The sequence below is a fragment of the Pipistrellus kuhlii genome, unplaced genomic scaffold (assembly GCF_014108245.1).
Source record: "Pipistrellus kuhlii isolate mPipKuh1 unplaced genomic scaffold, mPipKuh1.p scaffold_m20_p_13, whole genome shotgun sequence".
Classification (NCBI taxonomy): Eukaryota; Metazoa; Chordata; class Mammalia; order Chiroptera; family Vespertilionidae; genus Pipistrellus; species Pipistrellus kuhlii.
Window position 1 is genome coordinate 31,353,185 of NW_023425438.1, and position 22,685 is coordinate 31,375,869.

Here is a 22,685-nt window from a genome sequence, read left to right on the forward strand (position 1 = left end):
CTTTAGGGCACCTATCATGGTACTAAGACCCTCAGTGAGGAATTCCTGCCATTACTCCTCAAATGCCACCTGGCCCATCCCTGCTTTGGAAGCTCTTAGATCCATTCTGTAGGAAATTCCTCTTCTTGCCCCTGTGTGCCTCGCCCAATTCAACTCCTGTGTCTCCACCTAGGGATCTGCCCATCATAATTCAAGATTTAGACAACTTTGTGGGCACTTGGCGTCCAGGTTACTATTATTATTCAATTATACTGTGAATTAATAAAGATTCTGAGTTGCTTGACAACATAATAATTTTAGGGAAGCATTACAATCACCATATTTCTGAAGGTCATTTGACAAGGAAACCAACTAAAGGTAGAGTATCTGAATGTGTTGCATTCCTGCAGAGAGTGACATGCAAAACAATTGTGCTAACTTCACAGTAAACAGAAAAGTAAAATAAGAGCCTTGTCATTGAGTGAGCACTCATCTTGGCTGAATGACTCATGTAGAGTACCGAGGAGCTCTAAGGAACTGCTTGGAGAACTTTTTTTTTTTTTTAACTTACGGTTTTATTGTTTGTTTGTGGGCACCGAGCCTGAAACCAAGGCATGTGCTCCAGCGACCTCTCGGTGCATGGGACAACATCCAACAAAGTGAGCCACACCAGCCAGGGCTGCTGGACAACTCCTGATTATCTCTTCCTACTCTTGTCTTTCATTTTCAAACTAGGCAGCCACTTAGGGAAAAGACTTCTGAAGCAAACCATCACCTACATTTGGGAGCCATTGTTTAAATGACAAGAGCTGATGACACTTGTGATTTAAAAATAAAAACTATTGAAGTGCAACGTGCTTACTTCTGTTTCAACAAACGAAACATGGGAATTGAATGGAATCTTGGTGACTCAGGTTCATGATAGTCAACAGTATTAGGGTAGACACAGGAGCCAGGGCTTCTGTAATAGTACCAGATTTATCAGTTAGTAGCCACTTCATCATAAGCCCTGGTTTCTCGAAATCTGTCACTTATGTTAAGATCCCTTCTAGCTTTTATCCTATATTTTTATTAATAGTTATGCAGTAAGGATATGGTACAACTTTAGGAAATTGTAAGGTGGGTAGACCTTAGTTTTTCCTTTAAAACATGGCTGCCTTCTGCGCCTTTCCTAACCATTAACAAGCTCAAAAACTTGACTGTATGCCCCTAGCCAGTTGGGCTCAATGGATAGAGCCTGTGGACCAAAGGGTCCCAAGTTCGATTCAGGTCAAAGGCATACGTATCTTGGCCGAAACCGGTTTGGCTCAGTGGATCGAGCGTCAGCCTGCGGACTGAAAGGTTCTGGGTTCGATTCCAGTCAAGGGCATGTATTATACCTTGGTTGCGGGCACATCCCCAGTAGGGGTGTGCAGGAGACAGCTGATGGATGTTTCTAACTCTATATCCCTCTCCCTTCCTCTCTGTAAAAAATCAAAAAGAGAAAGAAATAGAGTTCAAATTTCAATCAAATAAAAAATAAAGGAGGGGTGGGGGTTGGGAGGAGCAGCAAAATGTGGTGGCTGCCTACACAGATATGGAGTAAGATTTCAAAGGTTCAAACTGACTCCTCTAGTTACAAATCACATGAACCTTGGGCAAGTTACTAGACGTTGCTGTGTCTGGTTTCTATTGTAAAATGGAGAGAACAGTTCCTAGCTCATAGTGTTGTTTTATTTATTTATTTATTTATTTATTTATTTATTTTTATTTATTTTTATTTTTAATATTCTGAACATCCTTTTAGCATTTTTTTTTTTAAAACTAAGATGTCTCTCTTTTTCTTGCCTACTTTTATTTTTAAAATATATTTTATTGATTTTTTACAGAGAGGAAGAGAGAGGGAAAGAGAGTTAGAAACATCGATAAGAGAGAAACATCCATCAGCTGCCTCTTGCACACCCCCTACTGGGGATGTGCCCGCAACCAAGGCACATGACCTTGACTGGAATCGAACCTGGGACCCTTCAGTCTACAGGCGGACGCTCTATCCACTGAGCCAAACCAGTTAGGCCTTATGCTGTAATTTATCCTTTAGCATACATAGCTGGGTTTACAGTCTAATCAGCATTCCTATCATGTCATCTAACAGAATGTTTGGACATGATACTTTACTTTAGGAAAATTCATTTCTATCTTATTTACTTCTTTTTCTGCTGACAACATCAAACACAGGCATATTTCCTTAAGAGAAACTGAATATTAAAATCGGGCTTATATAATAGGCTTAAGAACACTGTAAATATTTAAATAATAAAATAAAAAATAAAAATATAAAACACAACATGTAGTTGGCCACTGCCAATAAAGATTTGAAGTAGCAAAACATTCATTTCACTAAAACTGAGGACTTTTAAGAACATAAATGTAAGAGCTTAAAGACAAAAGTGTACATGAGAAAGGAAGAAAACTGAATCAGAACTTTTTTGCTAAAGGAAGTTACCACTGCAGTTGAAAACAGAACTTCATTTCCTGAAAGGGCCGCCGAAACAGAGAGAGAAACTGGAGAGGTGTCCCAACTCCATTTCAACGAAAGGAAGTGTGCCACTAATCAGGAGGAATACTTTTTGTTTGTTTCTAAGCAAGCAGAGAATATATGGAGAATACCGATCATAATAAGTAAAAAGAAAAAAAGAAAAAGCAGAAGTTTACTTTGGCAAACATCTTGTCTAAAAGCAGTCTCAATCTAACGTCCAAGCTAAGTTCCCAATTCCACAAGCAGTGTGCCCTCCCCTTAAACCATTCCGCTCATAATCTTCTCCACTGCAATAAACGACCATTTTATCCTTTTAGCTGCTTAGGCGGAGCTGAGAAAACACTTGACTCTCCTTTTACTCCCTTAGCTGATCTGCCAGCAAATACTGTCAGCTCCTGTCACCTTCAGAACATACCCAGGTTCTGACCGCTCTTCAAACCAACGCCTCTTTGATCCACATCCCGTCATCTCTCTCCAGGATTATTGCATTGGCCTCCAAACTGGTCTCCCTGTTCCCACTTCAGTCTATTTAAATCTTTTAAAAATAGGGAGAGAGGGCATGTATGGGAGGGGATGGGCAATGGTATATGTACAAAGATAATAATTTAATTAAAAAAAATTAAAAAATAAAATAAAAATTAAAAATATGTCAGATCTTGTCTCTTCCCTGTTCAAAATCCTATGGCCCCCATCTTACTCAAAATAATAGCCAAGTCTCAGAAGATCCTCCAAAATTTAGTTTCATCCCATGCCCCACTTACCCTGTCGCTCTACCTACTACTTTTTTCATTCGACAGAACCACACTGGCCTCTTTGCTATTAAAGAAATACTAGAGGCCCAGAGCATGACATTTGTGCACTTGGGGAGAGGTGGGAGGAGAGGGTCTCCCTCAGCCTGGCTGTCCTTGGGGAATGTCTGCCTGGCAGCTTAAGCCCACAGTCCAACATCTTTAGCACTGCCAAAGGCAGGCCGCTGCGCCCCCCAGCCATCAGTCTGGCTTCTGGCTGAGTGGCGCTCCCCCCATGGAAGCGCACTGACCACCAGGAGGCAGCTCCTGCAACGAGTGTCTGCCCCCTAGTGGTCAGTGCGTGTCATAGTGACCAGTTATTCTGCTGTTTGGTCAATTTGCCTATTATCATTTTATTATGATTCAAAGCATGCTTCTAACTTAGGACCCTTATAATTATTGTTCCTTCTGGCTAAATGTTTTGCTCCTAAGTAGCCATATCCTTCAGATCTCTATTCAAGTACCACCTTTCCAGTGGGGCTTTTCCGTCCCCTATTTAATACTGCAAACACTCCACACAAACTTTGTATCTCCCTCTGCTTCATTTGTCCCTTCAAAACTGCTGTCATGCTTTACCTTTTATTTTTCTTATTAATTTCTATTTTCCCCACTAGAATACAAATCCTATGAAGAAAGGGAATCCCTTTCTTTGGCCCCCTCATCAATCACTGTTTAGAATAGGGCTTGGTGCATAGTGGATATTCAAATAACTGTTTTAAGAATGTGTGGATAAAACGGCCTTAAAGTATACTTATGTAAGAGTAATTCCAAAAGTGGGAGTGGGAGATAAAATAATGCTGTTCAATTATAGTATACTACCGTATTTTTCGGACCATAAGACGCACTTTTTTCCCCCCAGCAGTGGGGGGAAAAAGTCCCTGCGTCTTATGGTCCAAATATAGCCTACACATATACTTAAAAAAAAAAAAAAAGTTTTTTTACTTGCCCGGCTCTGTGTGGTCTGTGTGTGCTTGCCCGGCTCTAAAATGGTTCTAAATGCTGCTGTTTACTTTACACAGGGTTGATTACATGTGTTTATGACTGTGATGTTGGGTTTTAATGCACATAAAATATTTTAGGACACTATTTGTTTCAGAATCTTTTTTTCTTCATTTCCCTTCTCTAAAAACTGGTGCGTCTTATGGTCCGGAGCGTCTTATGGTCTGAAAAATACGGTATTTTGATGATTAATACTTAGAACATAAACACAAGAGTGGGTCATATATCTTTTAGCCAGTGGTCTCTATAGTAGGGTAGCACAAGATGATCCTGATCCATTGAGATGAGGGGGCCAAAGTGTCAGAATTTTATTTATTTTATAAATTTAAAGATGAATTTCCGTGGTGCCCTTACTCATTGTATGTTTTAGAAGGCTATGCTTCACACATGGTTCTTGTACTATCCTGAGGGAAGAGTGGAGTGGGAATACTCATGTTAGATGTAATTATATGTTTACATCTTTTCTTATTCCTATCCTGTTTTACATGTATTAGACTTTTATATGATGAAAATGAGCAATTTCAGCTTCAAGAAGATAACCTGGTAAAGACTCCTCCTCTGGCTAATTACTGTGTCTTGCTTCATGACCCTAACATTTTAGATGATGGGAAGTTTAATCCTCTGTACAAATTAAGGAACATTTAGATATTAAGACGTTTAGGTATTAGATATTTGTAAGAGTTAAGCCATAAAAAATATCTTTCTTGAGAGTGCACTTAGGAAACTGAAATACAACTCTTTTCCCTTGGCCAGAATACTGGCATTGCCCTAATACAAGCCTTAAGTAAAAAGTGTTCCATTTGGCATTGGCAAAGTGACAGAACAAAATTTTCAAAATGCTTAAACAGAAAAATACTTGACTAATGATTTAAATTACCTGAGTTTTCAAAATATGAATTTGATGTGACATGAACCAGATTTTTTCCAGGTGGTAGAGGAATTTAGGCACTTTATAATGAAGATGAATCTTTTCTGGTCTTTGAGGCACTATTTAAACTGCCTAGGATGCAACTTGCAAGAAGCCAACTCTATTCTAAGACTAAACGTAGAAACAATGCAATCATTAATAAGAGATGCTTTCTGAAGAGAACCAGAGATTTAAAATTGTACCACAAATGCAAACTCATCTATTTCAAGTGAGTCGTTTTGAAGTGTGCAGTAGTCTTGTCTGCAAATTATCACTTTTGATTTCCCATTCTAAGTTATGCAAAGACGAATGCACAAAGACAAATTCAAATATCTATTTTGAAAAGTATTTACTTAGTTTGAATAAATTAATTGCAAATAAAAATTAGCTACAATATATAGACTGAATAGAAATGACTAGAACAAATACAACACAGGACTTGATTTCCTTGCATTAGTCACAAAGCATGTGACAAGCTAGAAAACTTCAAAATTAGTTATATTTCTTTGAAAAGGGGGTAAGGTAACAGCAGTTACTGATACATCACAACTAATAAACTTATAATACAAATTTCCTGACATGCATTTCCTGAGTGAGTCCACATGGTAGTTTTTAAAAACAAGGAAATTTTGACAAGTCGAAGTAAAATAAAAATAGTTCATGGCTTCTAAGCAACAGGTTTTGTTTGTTTTGTTTAACCGAAAGAAAATTCAGAACAGCATTGTAATAGGATAAATTAAAGCTATGCTACCACATACAAAATTTTGCTAGAGTCAATTAAGTATTATACAACTTTCAAACTAAAGGAAAACAAATAAAAAGATTAAAATAAGAGTTCCGTCTAATCTAAAAGTATATTGATTTATATAAGTGCCACAGAGGGTTTGCTGTAGTGCAGCTGTCTGTACTTTCCTTGTGGTGCATTAAAAAAAAAAGAGGAGGGTGGGGAGGAGGAGGGATAGGAGGAGAAGAAACTTTTTATTGTTTCTGAGAGCAAAATAATTTATTGGAATTAGAGACTAAACAGATCATGCAAATATGTCCCTCCACTCTGCTGTCAATGGTGCTCCTCTGGCAACCAAACTTTTCCTTAATGCTGGCAGCTTTCCTTAGGATTCAAACCAGAAGCGAAGGCTGATCTGTGAGGTTAAAAATGGGGGGTGCACTATCATTATTCAACCCTTTCTATCTCTCTAGATTCCTTAATGTCTGGATAAGGCCCAAAACGGAATAATTAATTATTTAAGCATTTCCTTTTCTAAAAGCAAATCAAGTCACTCTTCTTTCTTGTTAATTTATGCTTTTCCTCATAAGAATGATTTTTTTTTTTCCTCTAGAAACAGTGAACAGATGAGCCACAGTTTATATCTAAAAAATAAACTTGCCAAATGTTGCTGATACTAAAAACAGATTAGTTATCACGGGAGAAAAATAGATAATCTAGATTAAACTGCATATTCAAAAGGAGAGTATAAAATGTTTCTTAGCATTAAGTTTCTGTTATAGTACTACTACACTTGAGAGGAACATTAAGGAAAAAAACTCTTTTCCCAATCATCTTGAATGTGGTTAAAAACAAACACCTTTTACACAATGATAATTAATATAAATTTCATTTTACAAAGTATTCTAATTTACCAAAGTCCATATTTAGATGGAGGTGGGGAAAGAGGCTCTTTTGCCCATCTTCCTAACTTTGCAAATCCTTGAGCTATGCTCAACTAACCTACCATTCACACCAAGCGTGTGACACCATCATTGCCATGCTACTCTATCAAGAACATTCTAAGGTATTTTCTATATAAAGATAAATAGAAAAAAAGTTAATATACATGTTGCTGTAATTTACAATGTTTGCAATAAACTGTAAACTAACATAGTTTGAACCAACAGTACCCTCAGTTATACAAAACAATTTTTCAACACTGAGGATGGGTGATTCAAAAACACTAAAATGAAGGCATCTTATTAGACTGTCTTTTTTCTCCTCAAAATAGATTTTAAAAAACTCAGAATTCAGAAGTCAGGTACTTTTGTAAATTCCTTTGCTTGAGTTTTCCACATTTTTGCTCAAAAATTGCTACAATTTATTATAAATGTTTAAAAAAATTCTTCATCTTAATGGAAATGACCAGATCAGAGAAACCGTGACATGTACAACAGGTTGAAAAACCCAACTCACTTAGCTTATAAATGTATAATGCAGTCCTGGAGGACAACTGTCTGTTAGTCTAGAGGTCCTTGGAAAATAAGTCTGATGTAGCCTTGTTCACCAGCCAACTGATGTGCACAGAAGGGACAGGCTGCGTGAAAGGTATGAGTACCATGAGGAAGTGGGATCTGGGACCAATAGGCAGTTGTCTTTTCTGAACACACATGCCCACATGGGCTAAACGCGTGGGTTGGAGGGCCGGCGTCCACATAAAATCCAGCTTCACATCCAAGCCACAGGGGGACATAGGGACCAACAGACCTACACATAGGGCATTCCCGATCTTTTCCATCACGTTCTTCTTTGTTTCCCCAGTTATGATAGCCATGCACATGGCCGCAGTTTAGATAGACCCAAGGTTGTTTCTCATCAACAACATCTTTCCTCTTCATACTAGGAAATGCTAGCGTGTTGAACCCTACAGGGCACTGAGGTCGTGCTGCATTGATTTCCTGTCTTAAAGCTTCTAAATGCTTCACTGTTGGAGTGTGGGAAAGGCCTTCTGCAGTACGCCACAGCAATGTTGCACCACAAAGGTCAATTAATGAGCCATCTTGTAACTGATTAGTTTCAATTTCCACCTAGAGGAAACAAGAATTAAAAAAAAAATTTCACCATTGTGCTTTAGATATGTGCATAAGAGTGTTGGTCTTACATGTATTTCTTTTAAGCCTTAAAGACTAGAGGCCTGGTGCACGAAATTCTTGCACTTGGCAAGGGGTGGTCCCCTCAGCCTGGCCTGCACCCTCAGCCCATGTGCACTTGGGGGATGTCCGACTGATGGCTTAGGCCCGTACCCCAGGGGGAGCAGGTCTAAGCAGTCAGTTGGACATCCTTAGCACTGCTACAGAGATGGGAGAGGCCAACGCCACTGCATTCACCAGTCGTGAACCTGGCTTCTGGCTGAATGTGTACCCCCTGTGGGAGCACACTGACCACCACAGGGCAGCTCCTGCATTGGGCCCTCAGTGTGCCAAAGTGACTGATCATTCTGCCATTTGGTTGATTTGCCTATTAGCCTTTTATTATATCGGATAATTTGTGATTAAAACAAAAGGGATGGCTGCATGAACAGGTTAAGTACCATGGAAAAACGGGAATCAATAGGCAGCTGTCTTTTCTGAACATATGTGTCCACACAGGCTTATTTTCCGAGGCTAATCAGTTGGTCGAATATATCCAATAAATATCATCGCCAAAGATAATATAAATATAAGTAGAAAATACAGAGTGCTGTTTAATTTAGGAAAGCTTATGTTTTAAAATATCCTATATAATAAAAGGCTAATATGCAAATAGACAGCTGATCACTATGACAGCCACTGACCACCAGGGGGCACCAGACCAAGGCACAGTGCCAGTCACAGTTATCAGGGTGAGCCTCTGGTGGTTACTGAACATTCTTTGCTCCTGTGTGCCAGTCCTGCTCAGCACTTGCACCCATTGCGGTGCCCGGTGATGGCCCCAATCGCTCGGTGCCGTCATGGGTGTGAGCAACGGCTGCCAGCCCCAATTGCCCCTAAGGGTTTTTCCATCTCACCCAGGTCCTGAGGGGTGATCGGGGCAGCAGCCCTGCTCACACCTGCTGCTGGTACCAGCCCCAATGGCTCCATGCCGTCAGAGCTGGGCCAGCGTTGTTAACGCATGGGAGCAGTAGTAGTGGTAGCGGGGCTACTGACAGACAGGGGATTGGGGGCTGTGGCAGGAGGGGTCGGGTGGGGGCGTAAAAGATTGGCCAAGACCTGCCTCTGTGCCCACCGCAGTCTCCAGGCCCACAATTCCTTTCAAGGTGCACAAATTCATGCACTGGGCCCCTAGTATTAACATAATATGGAAATAGTTAAACTGAGTGTCCTAATTGAATTATTGAAATATTATCCTATAGTATAGTATTTAGTGTCAATGTATGATAATCAGACTTATTATTATGTATCAACAAGAGATTTAAGAATTTTGGGGAATATGTATTGCATTCAGTCCAACTTACCCTATATATTTACTGTAGCTAAATAAGGAGCTACATCTTAATACTTACCATTTTTCCTCTCTGCTGAGCTGATCTGGTTTCACGCAGGCTGAATACATTTCCACACACTGATATTTCTCTCCATATTCCAGGCTTGGAGTCTTCCATGAACCCATTACGTGGATGCATAACAAGAACGCCATTAGTGGTTAAGCCATCCATCTGCCCATCTGATGTCTTCCATTTGGCAGCCTTCTCCTAGCAGGAGTAAGAAGAGTGAGAGCTTCCGCTTATTTGTAATTTGGAAATATAAGTGATTATAAAATAATGCATCAGATAGAAAAAAAGCTTTTTACCCCAAGAAAGATGTTTTTTGATGAGTCAAAGCCTGCAGCATAAATCCGTGCTGTAAATGGAGGGTTCCGTTCACATATAATTCTACAGGCAAATCTTGATATAGTGCTTTGCACTGACTGTGTATCAGAATTACTTTGACTTCCAGGAACTGTGTCAGTTACTACAAAATCAATGGGACTTTCAGTCGACCGACCAATCTAAGGGAAAAAGAAATGTCTATAAACCCATTCAAAGGAACATAGTGGAAAACCCATTCAAAAAAAGGCACAATAAGGTGAAATCATTACACTTCTGAAACTTCTAAAGCTCAAACTTATAGTTAACTCTGGGGACATCTATACCCTTGAAAACTAATCTAACAGACTTGCTCTGTTAAAATAGTCACTTAGAGTGTAGAATTAAGTGAGAAGTTATGACCCAGAATATATGAAACCCTCAGGGAATATAGAGTTTAGGATGGCTGAGATTTCTAGATGGCTGCAGATTTTAATTTTAACCCACTTGGATAAAAATGTCTATCATATACTACTCTTATCTTTTTTAACAGAATATAGTTGACATATAAGTAAATCGTTTATGATGACTCCAGGATATTACACTATGAATACCATTTATATTCAGCTGAATTAGTGATATCTTTAGGTGCTATAAAGGTGTACAAGAATGCTGATCCTTATGTTAAGGTCTTACATAGTCTTGATTTAAGGTCTTATATATACTAATACTGTTTTTTGTTTTTTTGGGGGGGGCCTTTTCTGCCAGGTTGTCAGTTATCATTTCTTGCTGTTGGGCATATTTGACTCCAGCACCATACCAGCCTCCTCTATCCAGCTACTTTTATATGGGTTGAGAAACCAAATAACCAAACTTCAAAGAATAGTTTTTCAAAAGGTTACTGCTAAGAGCTTAAGGGATTCTCCAGGGAGCAGAGAAAGGAATGTCAGTGCTTGGCCTATCTGACATTTATTTTATATGCCTAGATGTCCTTTTAATTTTTTTTCCTTGTTCTTGGCCATATTTCAGAGACAAGATTCCCACATAAAGAGTTCTGGTGGGAAAAGTATCAGAGAATTAAAAACAACTTCAGAGTACTAGCTAGTAAATGAATTAATTTCATTTTGAAAGATCAAAGTTGAAAAGAAAAAGGAAATATGTGGGATGGATGACAGAACAAGTGTTACAGGGTTTCAAAGTAAACATTTAAAATTATCAGTACATTAATGTATTTATTATAAAGTAATACCATAAAATTGAAGAATGTAAGTACAAAAAAAAAAAAAAAAAAAAAAAAAGACCCTCTACAGAGATGATGACTTTTAAAAGTCATTCTTTGCATAGTTGAGCCTCAGGAACTCCTCATATCAGTATACTTTCGGATAAAACTCTTTAGCGTTTTGTTCCTATCATCAAGTATAAAGTCTTTATTTAGTTTAGAGAATTTTAAGGGGAAATTGGTTGGTTAACAAATGTAAGATTGAATATCCCTTTTCCCTATTTTAAAATGATATCCAAAGAAAATGGTCTCAAACCTTTGAAATAGTTCCAAAAACAAAAGGCTGTTTAGAGCCAAAAGATGTAGACCAAGGATTGGATTGAGAATTGATACTCAGAAGCAGCATTTATTTGGAAAGAGAGATTGTTCCAGAGGAGCTGACATTTGATTTAAGTCTTAGAGAAGATTTCAGACATCAAAGCAATATTGGTCATGACAGGTAAGAAAGAAGAAATCAGAAATATCTATAAAGGGAAAACCTACATGATTGTCCTCAGATGCCAACATAGAATTGTGTTAAGATAAATTTTAGTAATTCCTCCTCTTTCTAATTGCTACTATTAACTTTAAAAATATAGATCTTATGTCTCTTCACACCCATTAAAAACTTCACACCCATTAAAAATATAGATCTTATGTCTCTTCACACCCATTAAAAACTTCAGGTGTTCCTTACAATCTATCTGAACTTATCAGTTTCTTATTTCTGATAATTAAAAACTAACTTCACAATTTGCCTCCCACCTCCCAATCCAGCCTAATTTCCTGTTATTTCTGTTCACACAAAAGTGTATTCTAGCTACCAGTCACTTATTCATCAATCTTCTACCATACGGTGTACTTCTTTGTCATTTCTTTTGTCAGAATGCTTCTATGAGATGGTCTGGCAAAATTCTACTCAACGTGATAAAAAAAAAAAAAAAAAAAAAAGGCACTACCATAAAGCCTTTCCTCACCCTTCTTCAACACATGAAAAGACTGTACTTCTTAGACTGCCAATGTAGCACCTGTAAGTAATCAACTTGCAGTGTCCCCTGTATGTATTTACTTCAGAGTGTCAAGCAATGCACAGAGTTGAAGTTTGAATATCTGATGTCTTGAACAATAAAGGTTCTTGTTCCGTTTAGAAGGTAAGTGGATCCTTGAATGCTTACAAAACTAGTTCCTCAAATATTGGCTAATTTATCAAGGTAGTTTCTGATATATTTCAGGTTTTATATATAGAAATATTCGTATCATCCATAAGTATAATGCCTGTAGAAAGAATATCATCAGTTTACTATTATTGAGGGAAACTCTATTCTTTTATGAAAAAGACAAAACAAAAAAGGCCATAATCTATTTAAAAGCCTTTATAAGATGGCGAAGAGACTATTCCATAATTCAGGATGGCTGGTTTAATCACAATTTTATAATCAACTAACTTTATAATCTTTGATTCACAAGATTTCAGTAACTTTATAGACAAAAGATAAGGAGTAAACAAATACAAGGGAATTCCTAAAACTACAATTTAGTTTATGATCAAATATCTAGGTAGCATTTTGATTTTTAAAAAGCTAATTAAGCACATTCATTTGAACGGGTTGTCAGTAAAATGAAACGTGGAAAATCATCCTAAAGCTTTTGATAGGTTCTCATTAAGATCCAAACCTTCATTTCATCTTCTTTAAAGTTGTTAATTATTAAAAAAAAAAATTTTTTTTTTGTAAAAGCATCAGCCATATTCTAATATTAGACACACTTTTCTAAAAAAAAAAAAAAAAAGAAAAAAGATCTATTCTATTAAAAGGGAGTGACTTCAAAGAAATATTTGCTATTGGTTATAATTAAAGACATCTCCAGACCTTTTCACCTTCATTTAATCTTATAAAATAAAGGAAAAGTTAAAAAGTCATTTTAAAATAATAACTGTAAAAGTAACATTATTAGGTACTTAAGTTTTTGTTTTTTTTGCTTCTCCCCTCCCCCGCCGAAGCCTTTACAAAACACATATTAAGGGAGAAGATATCATAAATTTTGTTTACATCTTTGGGTTTGGCTGTTCAATCATCTATCAGTTTATAAAAACACTAGAGGCCCAATGCATGAAATCTGTGCAAGAGTTGGCCTTCCTTCCCCCGCTGCCGGCTCCAGCTTCCCTCTGGCACCCGGGACCCGGGCTTCCCTCACAGCCCCGGCTTCGTCTGGCAGGACATCCAGTCTCATTGGCATATGACACTTTTATTATTATAGATTCTTATACCATCAATTAGTATAAGAGAATGAAAAAACTTTTATTGACCAAATATGTGCTGAGAAACAAGTCATATATGTTAGAAACAGTTAGAACTACCTGTACTTTTTATTGCCTACATAAGAGGAATGTGAGAAAGTAGTGGGGGGAAAAAAAGGTCATAAACATGTGCAAAATATTTCTTGGTTCCTTTTTTGGGGATAATAATAGTTAACAGAACTACTACATCTATATTATAGCTAAGTGTTTACTTACCATCTACCTGGTATACCTCTGACCACTTTACATGTGCTAAACCATTTACTAGGAAGACTCCTAATAGTGACACAAGGGAAGTTTTATTAACCATACTTTAGGAGGAAACTGAGGCATACGGTGGCTAAGTAATACTTAGCAGGAATTATAATTTCAGAGACCATCTCTTAACTATGGTACACTGATTTCTATATATGGGGTTTAGAAAACAATATATAAATAAAATATATGAAAACATGATCATCCTTAATCTGAACAGAGCAAAAGTCACCGACAACAGGCTTTGACTTTTTTATGAAAAAAGAATTCACACATTTTAATACCTGGAACATGTCAGTGTTGCTGTCATGAGTGTACTCAACCACCACTGTCTGGGCCCGAGATAATGTATATGATATGCTGTGCTGGTCCTTGTTGCTTATCGCCTAAGATAGAAAAGATTAACAGCAAGTCAGATTTTTTAAAAAAGGGTAACCTATCAATAGGACATATTTCTCCCCTCCTGCACCCCCCCCCCCCCGACAATTTAGATTAGAGATTAATAACTCTTGCATAATCTCAGTTGTGACAGTAGTTTCTCAGGTTCAGTAGGGTATAGAAGAATACTTTGAAGTAGTTATAGAGTAAGAAAACAGTTTCATTGTATAAAAAGAATAAAATTGAGTCTCTCTTGTATTTTAAATTATAAAGTAATCAAAATTAAATTCCATGTAGAATCTGAAACCAGTACTCAGTACTGTTCTGATAAGAAAAAAATATAAAATCCTGTAAGATAGGAGGAATTTTATTTTTAAAGTAACTCTAAGAGTTATAATGCTAACCAATAAGGAGAGTTAACTGGTTTATTTAGCCATTCTGTGACTACAGATGATAAATATTTGCCATATGCTGGGCTAGATACAGAAAGATTCATAGAATGATTAAACATTACCAAAGGAAATACTGTACCAGACTTATCCCAAATGAAAAACATTGCTTAAAAAGAACTTTTCAGTTTTGTTTTCAGTGTATATGAGTTGGAGATAATTTCAGAGTGGGGAAAACCCAAACGAAGGAAGTTGAAAGAGGTTAAGAGGAAAAGAGATACAAAGAATGATTATACACATACAGGCTAACTGGAAAAAAAAGTTTATTAGAGCTTTGGCATTTTAAAATTTTACTTGGTTTCAATTTGCAGCTAATCCGTAATAAACAAAGCCTTAAAATAATAGCTTTAAAGTTAAATAAGATTGTGGAATTTTCATATACTATACAAAGAGAATAAACAAATACCTGGGTACTAACTACCCAGCTTTATCCAAGTTTAATAATGTAATTTTTTACTTCTGATCTTTTAAAAGAAATTAAATTCTACAGATACAATCAAGGCTGCTTGCTTGCATGTCCCTCTTAACTTCCTTTCTTTTTATTTTTTTAAAATGTTTTTATTGATTTCAGAGAAGGGAGAGGGAGAGAGAGAGAAACATCAATGATTAGGGAGAATCATTGATTGGCTGCCTCTTGCAAGCTCCCTAATGGGGATTGAGCCCGCAACCCAGGCAATGTGCCCTTGACTGGAATAGAACCCAGGACCCTTTTAGTCCGCAGGCTGACACTTTATCCACTGAGCCAAATCAGCTAGGGCTCCCTTTTTCATAGAGATATCCAACCTCAAGAATGCAGCGCAGATCATCCCTATGCATACGTTTTTTGTTTATTTTTTTTTACTATACATTTATGTATTCATAAATATTGTATAATTGTTTTATAGGTTTAAAAACCTACAATTACTTTAACTCAGCATTAAACAACTGGCTAATCAATCACAGAATTGCTCAGTATTTTGGAAGTTCTTAACGGTTAAAGAGATTTAAAAACAGAGGTTTTTATGTACTTTGAGATGGTAATCCCTGTGTACTTTTTTTAAGCTATTAAACCTACTCTTAGATTCAGAACAAGAACTATGTCAATTAAGTTCTCACTGGACTGGAAGGCAGGGTTTAACCGTTCATCCCAGATGACTACCAGACTAACCAGTTTTCTTCATGACCTCATACGACATCCCTCCAAAACTGAAATAGTAAAGAGTTCATCTTTGATCCCTAAAATTCTTGTTGTCCAGTAAAGATGAGAAGGAGCCAACAATGAAAACATGAGAAGTATGACAGTAAAAAATGCAAAGAAAAATACAGAATAGAATATTACAGATGTAGGAATTAGAAATATTTCCCCATGATAATTGCTCTTAACCAGAGGTCATATTAGCTATGTAAGGGGCATCTGGAAATATGTAGATGCATTTTTGGGCTGTTACAATGAATGTGGGCTTAAAAAGTTATTGTCCTGCAATATATGATACAGTCCTAAACAAAGAATAATTGGCACATCCAAAATGCCAAAGCACTCCAGTGGGCAAATACTGAGAAGTTGTTCCTCTGATTAGATCAATAAGTTGTTCAACTTCCATCTGTTTTCTTCAAGGAGAAAAAGAAAAACACACCTAAAAGAAACTATCTCTTTTTTACATTCACTGGTTCTCAAATAATAATAGAGGGGGCCTGGCCAGGGCGCGAGGACTGTTTTAGACACCACATTGAGTATAAAACAAAGCCAGAAATCTGACCAACTCCAGGGGCTGGAGCTGTGACCTAAACCAAGGCATTATATACCCAATTCTCTGTCTCTTGTTATTTAATTTACAAAGATATACCTCAGATGGTATAATACTGGTGTATATCCTGAGGATGCTTGGCTAAAGATATAGATACTTCCATAAGTCAAAGATCTCTTTAATTTTTATTCATTCACCATAGTACCAAGTTGAGTCTGTGTTAAACAACTGGAAGTACAGGAATTTATAGGAAACTAGAGGCCCGATGCATGAAGATTTGTGCAAGAATGGGCCTTCCTTCCCCTGGCTGTCTGCACGGCCTTCACTCTGGCTGGAGCCACTTTTCCTTCTTCCCATGGTGCCCAGAGGCTTGGAGAGACTGGGCAGTGCGACGCCTGCACTGTTGCCATGGAGATGATGCAAGCATCCCACCCAGCTGCTCGACTGATGTGTATGCAAATTAACCCACCATATTTGTTGGCTTAATTTGCATACTCACTCTTGATTAATTGGTGGGCATCATGAAGGTACAATTTGTATCTTTCTCTTTTATTAGTGTAGATGTGGAGATCTAAAATTCCCCCTAATTGTCTATCACTTGAGGCAAAGTGCAAGTGTCCTAAAATGGTGGCTTAGGTTCTAAAGATTTTGGTAGGAAAAGAAAAAGGGGCTAAAAGCATTAGGCAAGTAGATAGAGAAGTCAAACTGTAGATAAGGTTGAGTATTTGCTTTTTCATAGCTTTGGTTCAATTTAATAATTACAGATGTCTACTTTTTTCAAGACACTATGCTAAAACCTATGTAGGTCACAAAACAAAACTATAAATTAACAAAAGTAAGCGTATCCATAGAATCTTTGAAAAAAAATGTTTAATTTAAACAATTGCCTCATGCAGCCTAGCTAGTGTGATTCAGTGGTTGAGCATCAATCCATGAACCAGGAGGTGATGATTCAATCCCAGTCGGAGCACATGTGGGCTTGATCCCCAGTAGGGGGAATGCCGGAGGCAGCCGATTAATGATTCTCTCTCATCATCAATGTTTCAATTTCTTTCTCCCTCTCTAAATTTGCCTTATCAAACATGCTTCTAGTACCTGAATATAATTCTATACTACATTCCTTACCAAGCCTAGGCAAGGGCCCTTTAAATAGCAGCAGGAATGCCCTACTTCTCAGGGCTGACAGCTGTACAATTCTAAATATTAGATAAAGCCCTAAACCTACCCTGCCCTGGTTAAGAGATGTTTCTAATTTCCACTTACTGATCCTCATTTGTCATTTACAAAAAAGTTGATGCCCTTTCATATGGCAGCCCTTAAAATATCATGTCTCCAACGTGTGTTCTCCCAACCAAACAAAAGAAAACCTCTGGTATAGAATGTGAGGGGAATGCTAGAGAATATAAACTACATGTACAACAAGTCTTTCAATTTCTCCAAGTTAATTTACAGTTTTTGTTTTGTTTTTTACCTTTGCAGCCTGAGGAGTACAAGCAATATGCACAGTGCTGGGCTTCACCCCATTTGCCTTAGGTCTTTTAAATAAAGCAAACCTACTTTTTCTTCTTCCTCTATCGCCGTTTGGGAGAGACCCATTATACCTGATAGGAGAGAAAAAAGATTAGGTGATCTCTTGTAAGAACCATTCAATTCTAACAAATGTGTTCCTTTGCCTTATAGGATCAATTCCCAATTATCTATTAGCACAATATAAGTATCTAAAATTCTTTTTAGCAACTGCTGATCCCCAGTTGCCTGAGTATAAAACAAAATGCGATTCCTGTTGGCCATGTTCTAAGTCACATAGAACTACTGTTTGTATTATACATATAAAGTAGAATTTGGATTGTGTATTTGTCACAATCTTTTTTTCATTATTATTTTAAGTTACTTATGTTTTTTTTCAAAAAGGTGATTAGTGGCATATCTGACTCCTCATGACTCATTCTATTTTTTTCTAAAGGTTAATGTTTGCATGTGCTAATCTAACCTTTAAAAGTACAATATAAATTGTTTAAAATAGAATCACCTTTAATTGTGAACCAAACACTTTAAATAGCTGAACTTTTGAAATACGGTATTTTTAGGCTTGTTTGTTAAGTCTCAGACACTTGAACATACACATATATATATTCACATTATGTTGTCAAAACCTGTCCAACTGAGATGCCTGCTAAGCAGCAGTTAAACATACTTTTGTTGTTTAGACATTATGACCATTTCTTCATGATAAGATACATATATGTTCTGTAGGTAAGCAAGTACGCAAGGACTGAACTACTAGGGAAAAAGTTCAAAACAAAACATCTGGGTGTTTACCATGTAGTAGGCACTCTTCGGTCCTACCCCATATATCACCTCACTTAATCCATCCTCATAAAAAACTCTGTGAGACTAGTATCACTCTCCACTTTTACAGGTTAGGAATTAAGTTATTCCTCAGAGGATTGAAGTTCCTGAGAGACTCAAAGGAATTAAGAAAGGTCACACATGTACACTGGCAAAGCTAGAATTTGGATCCAAGTGTTGGTCATGTTTTTTTTTTTTTCCATTTTTTACTCCTTCATTATGGCATAAGCAGTAGCCTAATAATAATTTCTCTTCATTCACCTTTCCCCCTCCCACCTTGAAAGCATGGTCAATCTGGGGGGAAATGAGGCAGAGAATAGACAGTTTTGAGGTTGGAGGACAATGTGATTGTAAAATGGCCTACATTAGTGGTTGTCAAGGAGAAGGGAATTTACTCAAAAACTGCCTTATGTAAAAATTGTACTGACTTTTAAAAAATACATATATTTTTATTGATTTCAGAGAGGAAGGGAGAGGGAGAGAGAGATAGAAACATCAATGATGAGAGAGAATCACTGATCAGCTGTCCCTGCATGCCCCTACTGGGGATCGAGCCTGCAACCTGAGCAAAGGTCTTTGACCAGAATCAAACCTGGGACCCTTCAGTCCGCAGGCTGATGCTCTATTCAGCTAGGACAGTACTGACTCTCTATATAAAAAAAACCAACAACCTAGAGGCCTGGTGCACGAAATTCATGCATGGGGGAGGAGGGGCGAAGGTATGTGTGTCCCTCAGCCCAGCCTGCACCCTCTCCAATCTGGGACCCATTGAGGGATGTCCGACTGCCCGTTTAGGCCTGATCCCAGGAAGTCAGACATTCCTCTCACAATCCAGGACTGCTGGCTCTGAACCACTCGCCTGCCTGCCTGCCCTTAACCACTTCTGCCTGCCAGCCTGATCAACCCCTAACCACTCCCCTGCCAGCATGATCAATGTCTAATTGCTCCCCTGCCAGCCTGGTTACCCCCAACTGCCCTCCCCTACCAGACTGGTTGCACCCAACTGCCCTCCCCTGCCAGCCTGATTGCCCCTAACTACTCTCCCCTGCCAGCCTGGTCATCCCTAACTGCCCTCCTCTGCAGGCCCAGTCACCCCTAATTGCCCTTCACAGCCAGCCTGGTCTCCCTTAACTGCCCTCCCTTGCAGGCCCAATCGCCCCCAACTGCCCTCCCCTGCCAACCACCTTGTGGTGGCCATCTTGTGCCCACAAGGGGGAAGCCATTTTATGTATTGGAGTGATGGTCAATTTGCATATTACCTCTTTATTAAACAGGATTGTAAAAAATTATAAAGTCAGTCAAAACAAATTTTTCTAAAACAAGGAACAGGAAAGACAAATGGAATGACTATGTGACTCTATACAAATACAGTTTTTATTTCATCTTTAAGGAGCTCTGTCCTTTCTGGGGGTGAGGGTGAGGCAGTATTTGTGATAGCATAAAATTGACAATTAAAGGAGTCTCCCGATTTAGTAATATTAACCTATAGCTTTAAGTCCTTTCTGGAAATAGGTAGGATATAAATTCTAAAAAAGTACCTTTAAAGTTACTATATATTATTCAATTTTATGTCATCGGATGAGGAAATCTTACCCTAGGACAATGAGTTCACCATATTTTACTGGTGCTTTGGATGGATGATTTTCTTGATCAGGAGAAAACATGAGCTTGGCTGTCGTCTTTCTCAAATCTTTGTTCACTGGTCAGGAGCCTTGGGACACCTTTTGCATTATTTCCTAGAGGGGAAAAGCTTTCATTAATAACATGAACAATAAATAATGTTATTTTCCAGCTGACTTTGTGAACATAGTGTTATGCAAATTATCAAATATTCAAAGTATGAAACATTTCCCCAATAATGGTTATATTTTGATATAACTGTTTAAATGGATTAAAATGTACATTTGGGGACTTCCACCTCCAGGAAAATAGAATAGACATATTTTCCCCTATTATTTTCACTACGTACAACTAAAAACCTGGACATTAAATATAAAACATAAGAAGAGCCTAGCCAGCATGGCTCAGTGGTTGAGTGTTGACCTATCAAGAGGTCACGGTTCAATTCCTGGTCAGGGCACATGTCTAGGTTGCAGGCTCAATCCCCAGTGTGGGTGTGCAGGAGGCAGCCAATTGGTGATTCTCTCTCATCATTGATGCTTCTCTCTCTCTCCGTCTCCCTCCTTCTCTGAAATCAATAAAAAACAAGCAAGCAAGCAAAAGATTCTGAAAAGCAGTGAGAAGGCAGACCAGCTAGGAACTTCAGGGTCCAAGGAATGACACAGTGGTGAGTTACTCTGGTTTTCTTTTTGCCAAATATATCCCAGATTTAGAGGTAAAGAATCTAATAACCTGAAATGCCAACTAGCAGATTAAAAAAAAAAAAAGTCCCAACAAAAGCCTAGTCTCACTAGTCAAAAAACAAAAACAAGAAAGGAGCAGCCTTAGCAAGACTGAAAACTTTTGACAATAGCCACTCTACAGCCAAACACCACAGAAAACTGGTTCTACCTCTACCCACAGCACCAATAGCTGAGTGGGAGCCTAGACTTGGATCTCATAAAGCCATAATGAGAAGCCCAACTTCCTAATTGGTGTCAGGGCAGGCCAAGTAGGGAGCCAGGACTTTCACACCTGAGAGTTGGTGACATGCCCCCACTTCTACCCTAGCAGTACCCTGGGAGACTACATGGGGAGCCTGCCTGGACTTCCACCCTTACCCAGCAGTAATAATAAGGATCTCCTTTCTCTGGGGGTCAATGGAGGCTGAGTAGAGAATCTCGATTTCTATGCCCACCTGGCAGTAAAAGGAGGTGCCTCTTATTCTCCTACCAAAGTAGTGTTAGGAAAAATCAGTGGAAATGGGAGATTTAGATAATATCCTGAGTCTTAAAACATAATATGAAAATGTCCAGGTTTCAATAGAAAATTACTCATTATATTAAGAACTGAAATATTTAAAACCATGCAAAATTATAAGATGACAGAGGTGTTAGAATTACTTGATAAAGATTTTAAACCATGACAAAAATTACTCAATAAGCAATTACAAATATGTTTGGACAAGTGAAAAATAAAAAATCTCAGCAAAGAAAAGTTCCCTGGACGATCTCAACAGGTGAATGGAAGGGACACAGTAAAGAATCAGAACAACAGAGGAAAAATAGACCGAAGAAACAAAACAATAAAAACAGCCTCATGGACCCGAAGGATTACAGCAAAAGATCTAATATTTGTATCATTGGAACCCAGAAAGAAAGGAGAAAAAGTGAAGCTGAAAATGTACTCAAAGAAATAATGACTAAAAATCAACAAATTTGCAAAGAGAAACGAAACTAGATCTTCAAGAAGCTGCACAAACCCTATGCAGGATAAACCTGAAGAAATCCATGCCAAGACACATCATAATTAAACTTCTGAAAACAAAGGGCAAAGAAAATATTTTGAAGGCAGCCAGAAAAACTATACTTTATCTATGGGGGAGAAAGCAATTAGAATGACAGGGGATTTCTCTTCCAAAATTATACAAGTCAGAAGAAAGTGGTATATTGTTTTCAGGTGTTGAAAGAAAAGAACTGTCAACCCAGAATCCTACAGCCAGCAAAACAGGGGAAATCAAGACATTCTCAGATGAGGGAAAATTAGAAGAAATTCTCAAAGCAGAAAATAAATGATAAAAAGAAGGAACCTTAGAACATCAGAAAGGTAGAAAGAATATGGTAAGTAAAAATATGGTTATGTTCATACAAAACCTTTACACAAATGTTTATAGCAGTTTTATTCATATTATGTGGACTAGTATGCAGCAATAAAAAGGAAATAAACTACTGGTAGATGAAATGACATGATGACTCTCTAGGGAATTATGCTGAATAAAAAAAAAAAAAAAACTAGTAACCTCCAAAAGTTACATAAATGATTCCACTTATATAACTTTCTCGAAATGACAAAAGTATTGAAATGAAAACAGATTAGTTGTTGCCAGAAGTTAAGGAGGGAGCAGGAGTGAGAGGTGAGTGGGAGGTAAGTGGGCGTGGCTACAAAGGACAATAGGAAGGATTCCTGTGGTGAAGAGTCCTTTATCAATATCAACCTCCTGGTTGTCATATTTTACCATAGTTTTCTAAGATATTAACTTTGGGGCAAACCGGGTAAAAGGTACACAGAAACTCTGTATTGTTTCTTCCAAATTCATGTGAACCTACAATTATCTCAAAATAAAGTTTAACTAAAAAGTATAAATTTAACATAGGTATGGA

The 22,685-nt window shown here is 37.7% G+C and overlaps 1 protein-coding gene across 7 annotated transcripts in view; it reads right to left on the reverse strand.

Annotated features, from left to right (window-relative positions):
• Positions 1 to 5,520: 5,520 nt before the first annotated feature.
• The window catches only part of PELI1 (pellino E3 ubiquitin protein ligase 1), a 49,695-nt gene continuing 32,530 nt past the window's right edge, over positions 5,521 to 22,685 (reverse strand). For 5 of the 7 annotated variants that reach the window (XM_036435504.1, XM_045580809.1, XM_036435505.2 and 2 more), the window contains 6 exons: positions 20,020 to 20,162; positions 17,549 to 17,678; positions 13,811 to 13,912; positions 9,723 to 9,920; positions 9,436 to 9,624; positions 5,521 to 7,981 (listed from right to left, as the gene is read on the reverse strand). In XM_036435504.1, the coding sequence (XP_036291397.1) occupies positions 7,415 to 7,981; positions 9,436 to 9,624; positions 9,723 to 9,920; positions 13,811 to 13,912; positions 17,549 to 17,678; positions 20,020 to 20,090 (1,257 nt within the window). In that variant the 5' untranslated portion in view covers positions 20,091 to 20,162 and the 3' untranslated portion in view covers positions 5,521 to 7,414. Of the gene's footprint in view, positions 7,982 to 9,435; positions 9,625 to 9,722; positions 9,921 to 13,810; positions 13,913 to 17,548; positions 17,679 to 20,019; positions 20,163 to 21,146; positions 21,165 to 22,685 lie in introns of those variants that run through there. The other 2 variants (XM_045580810.1, XM_036435508.1) reach the window with 2 other exon arrangements.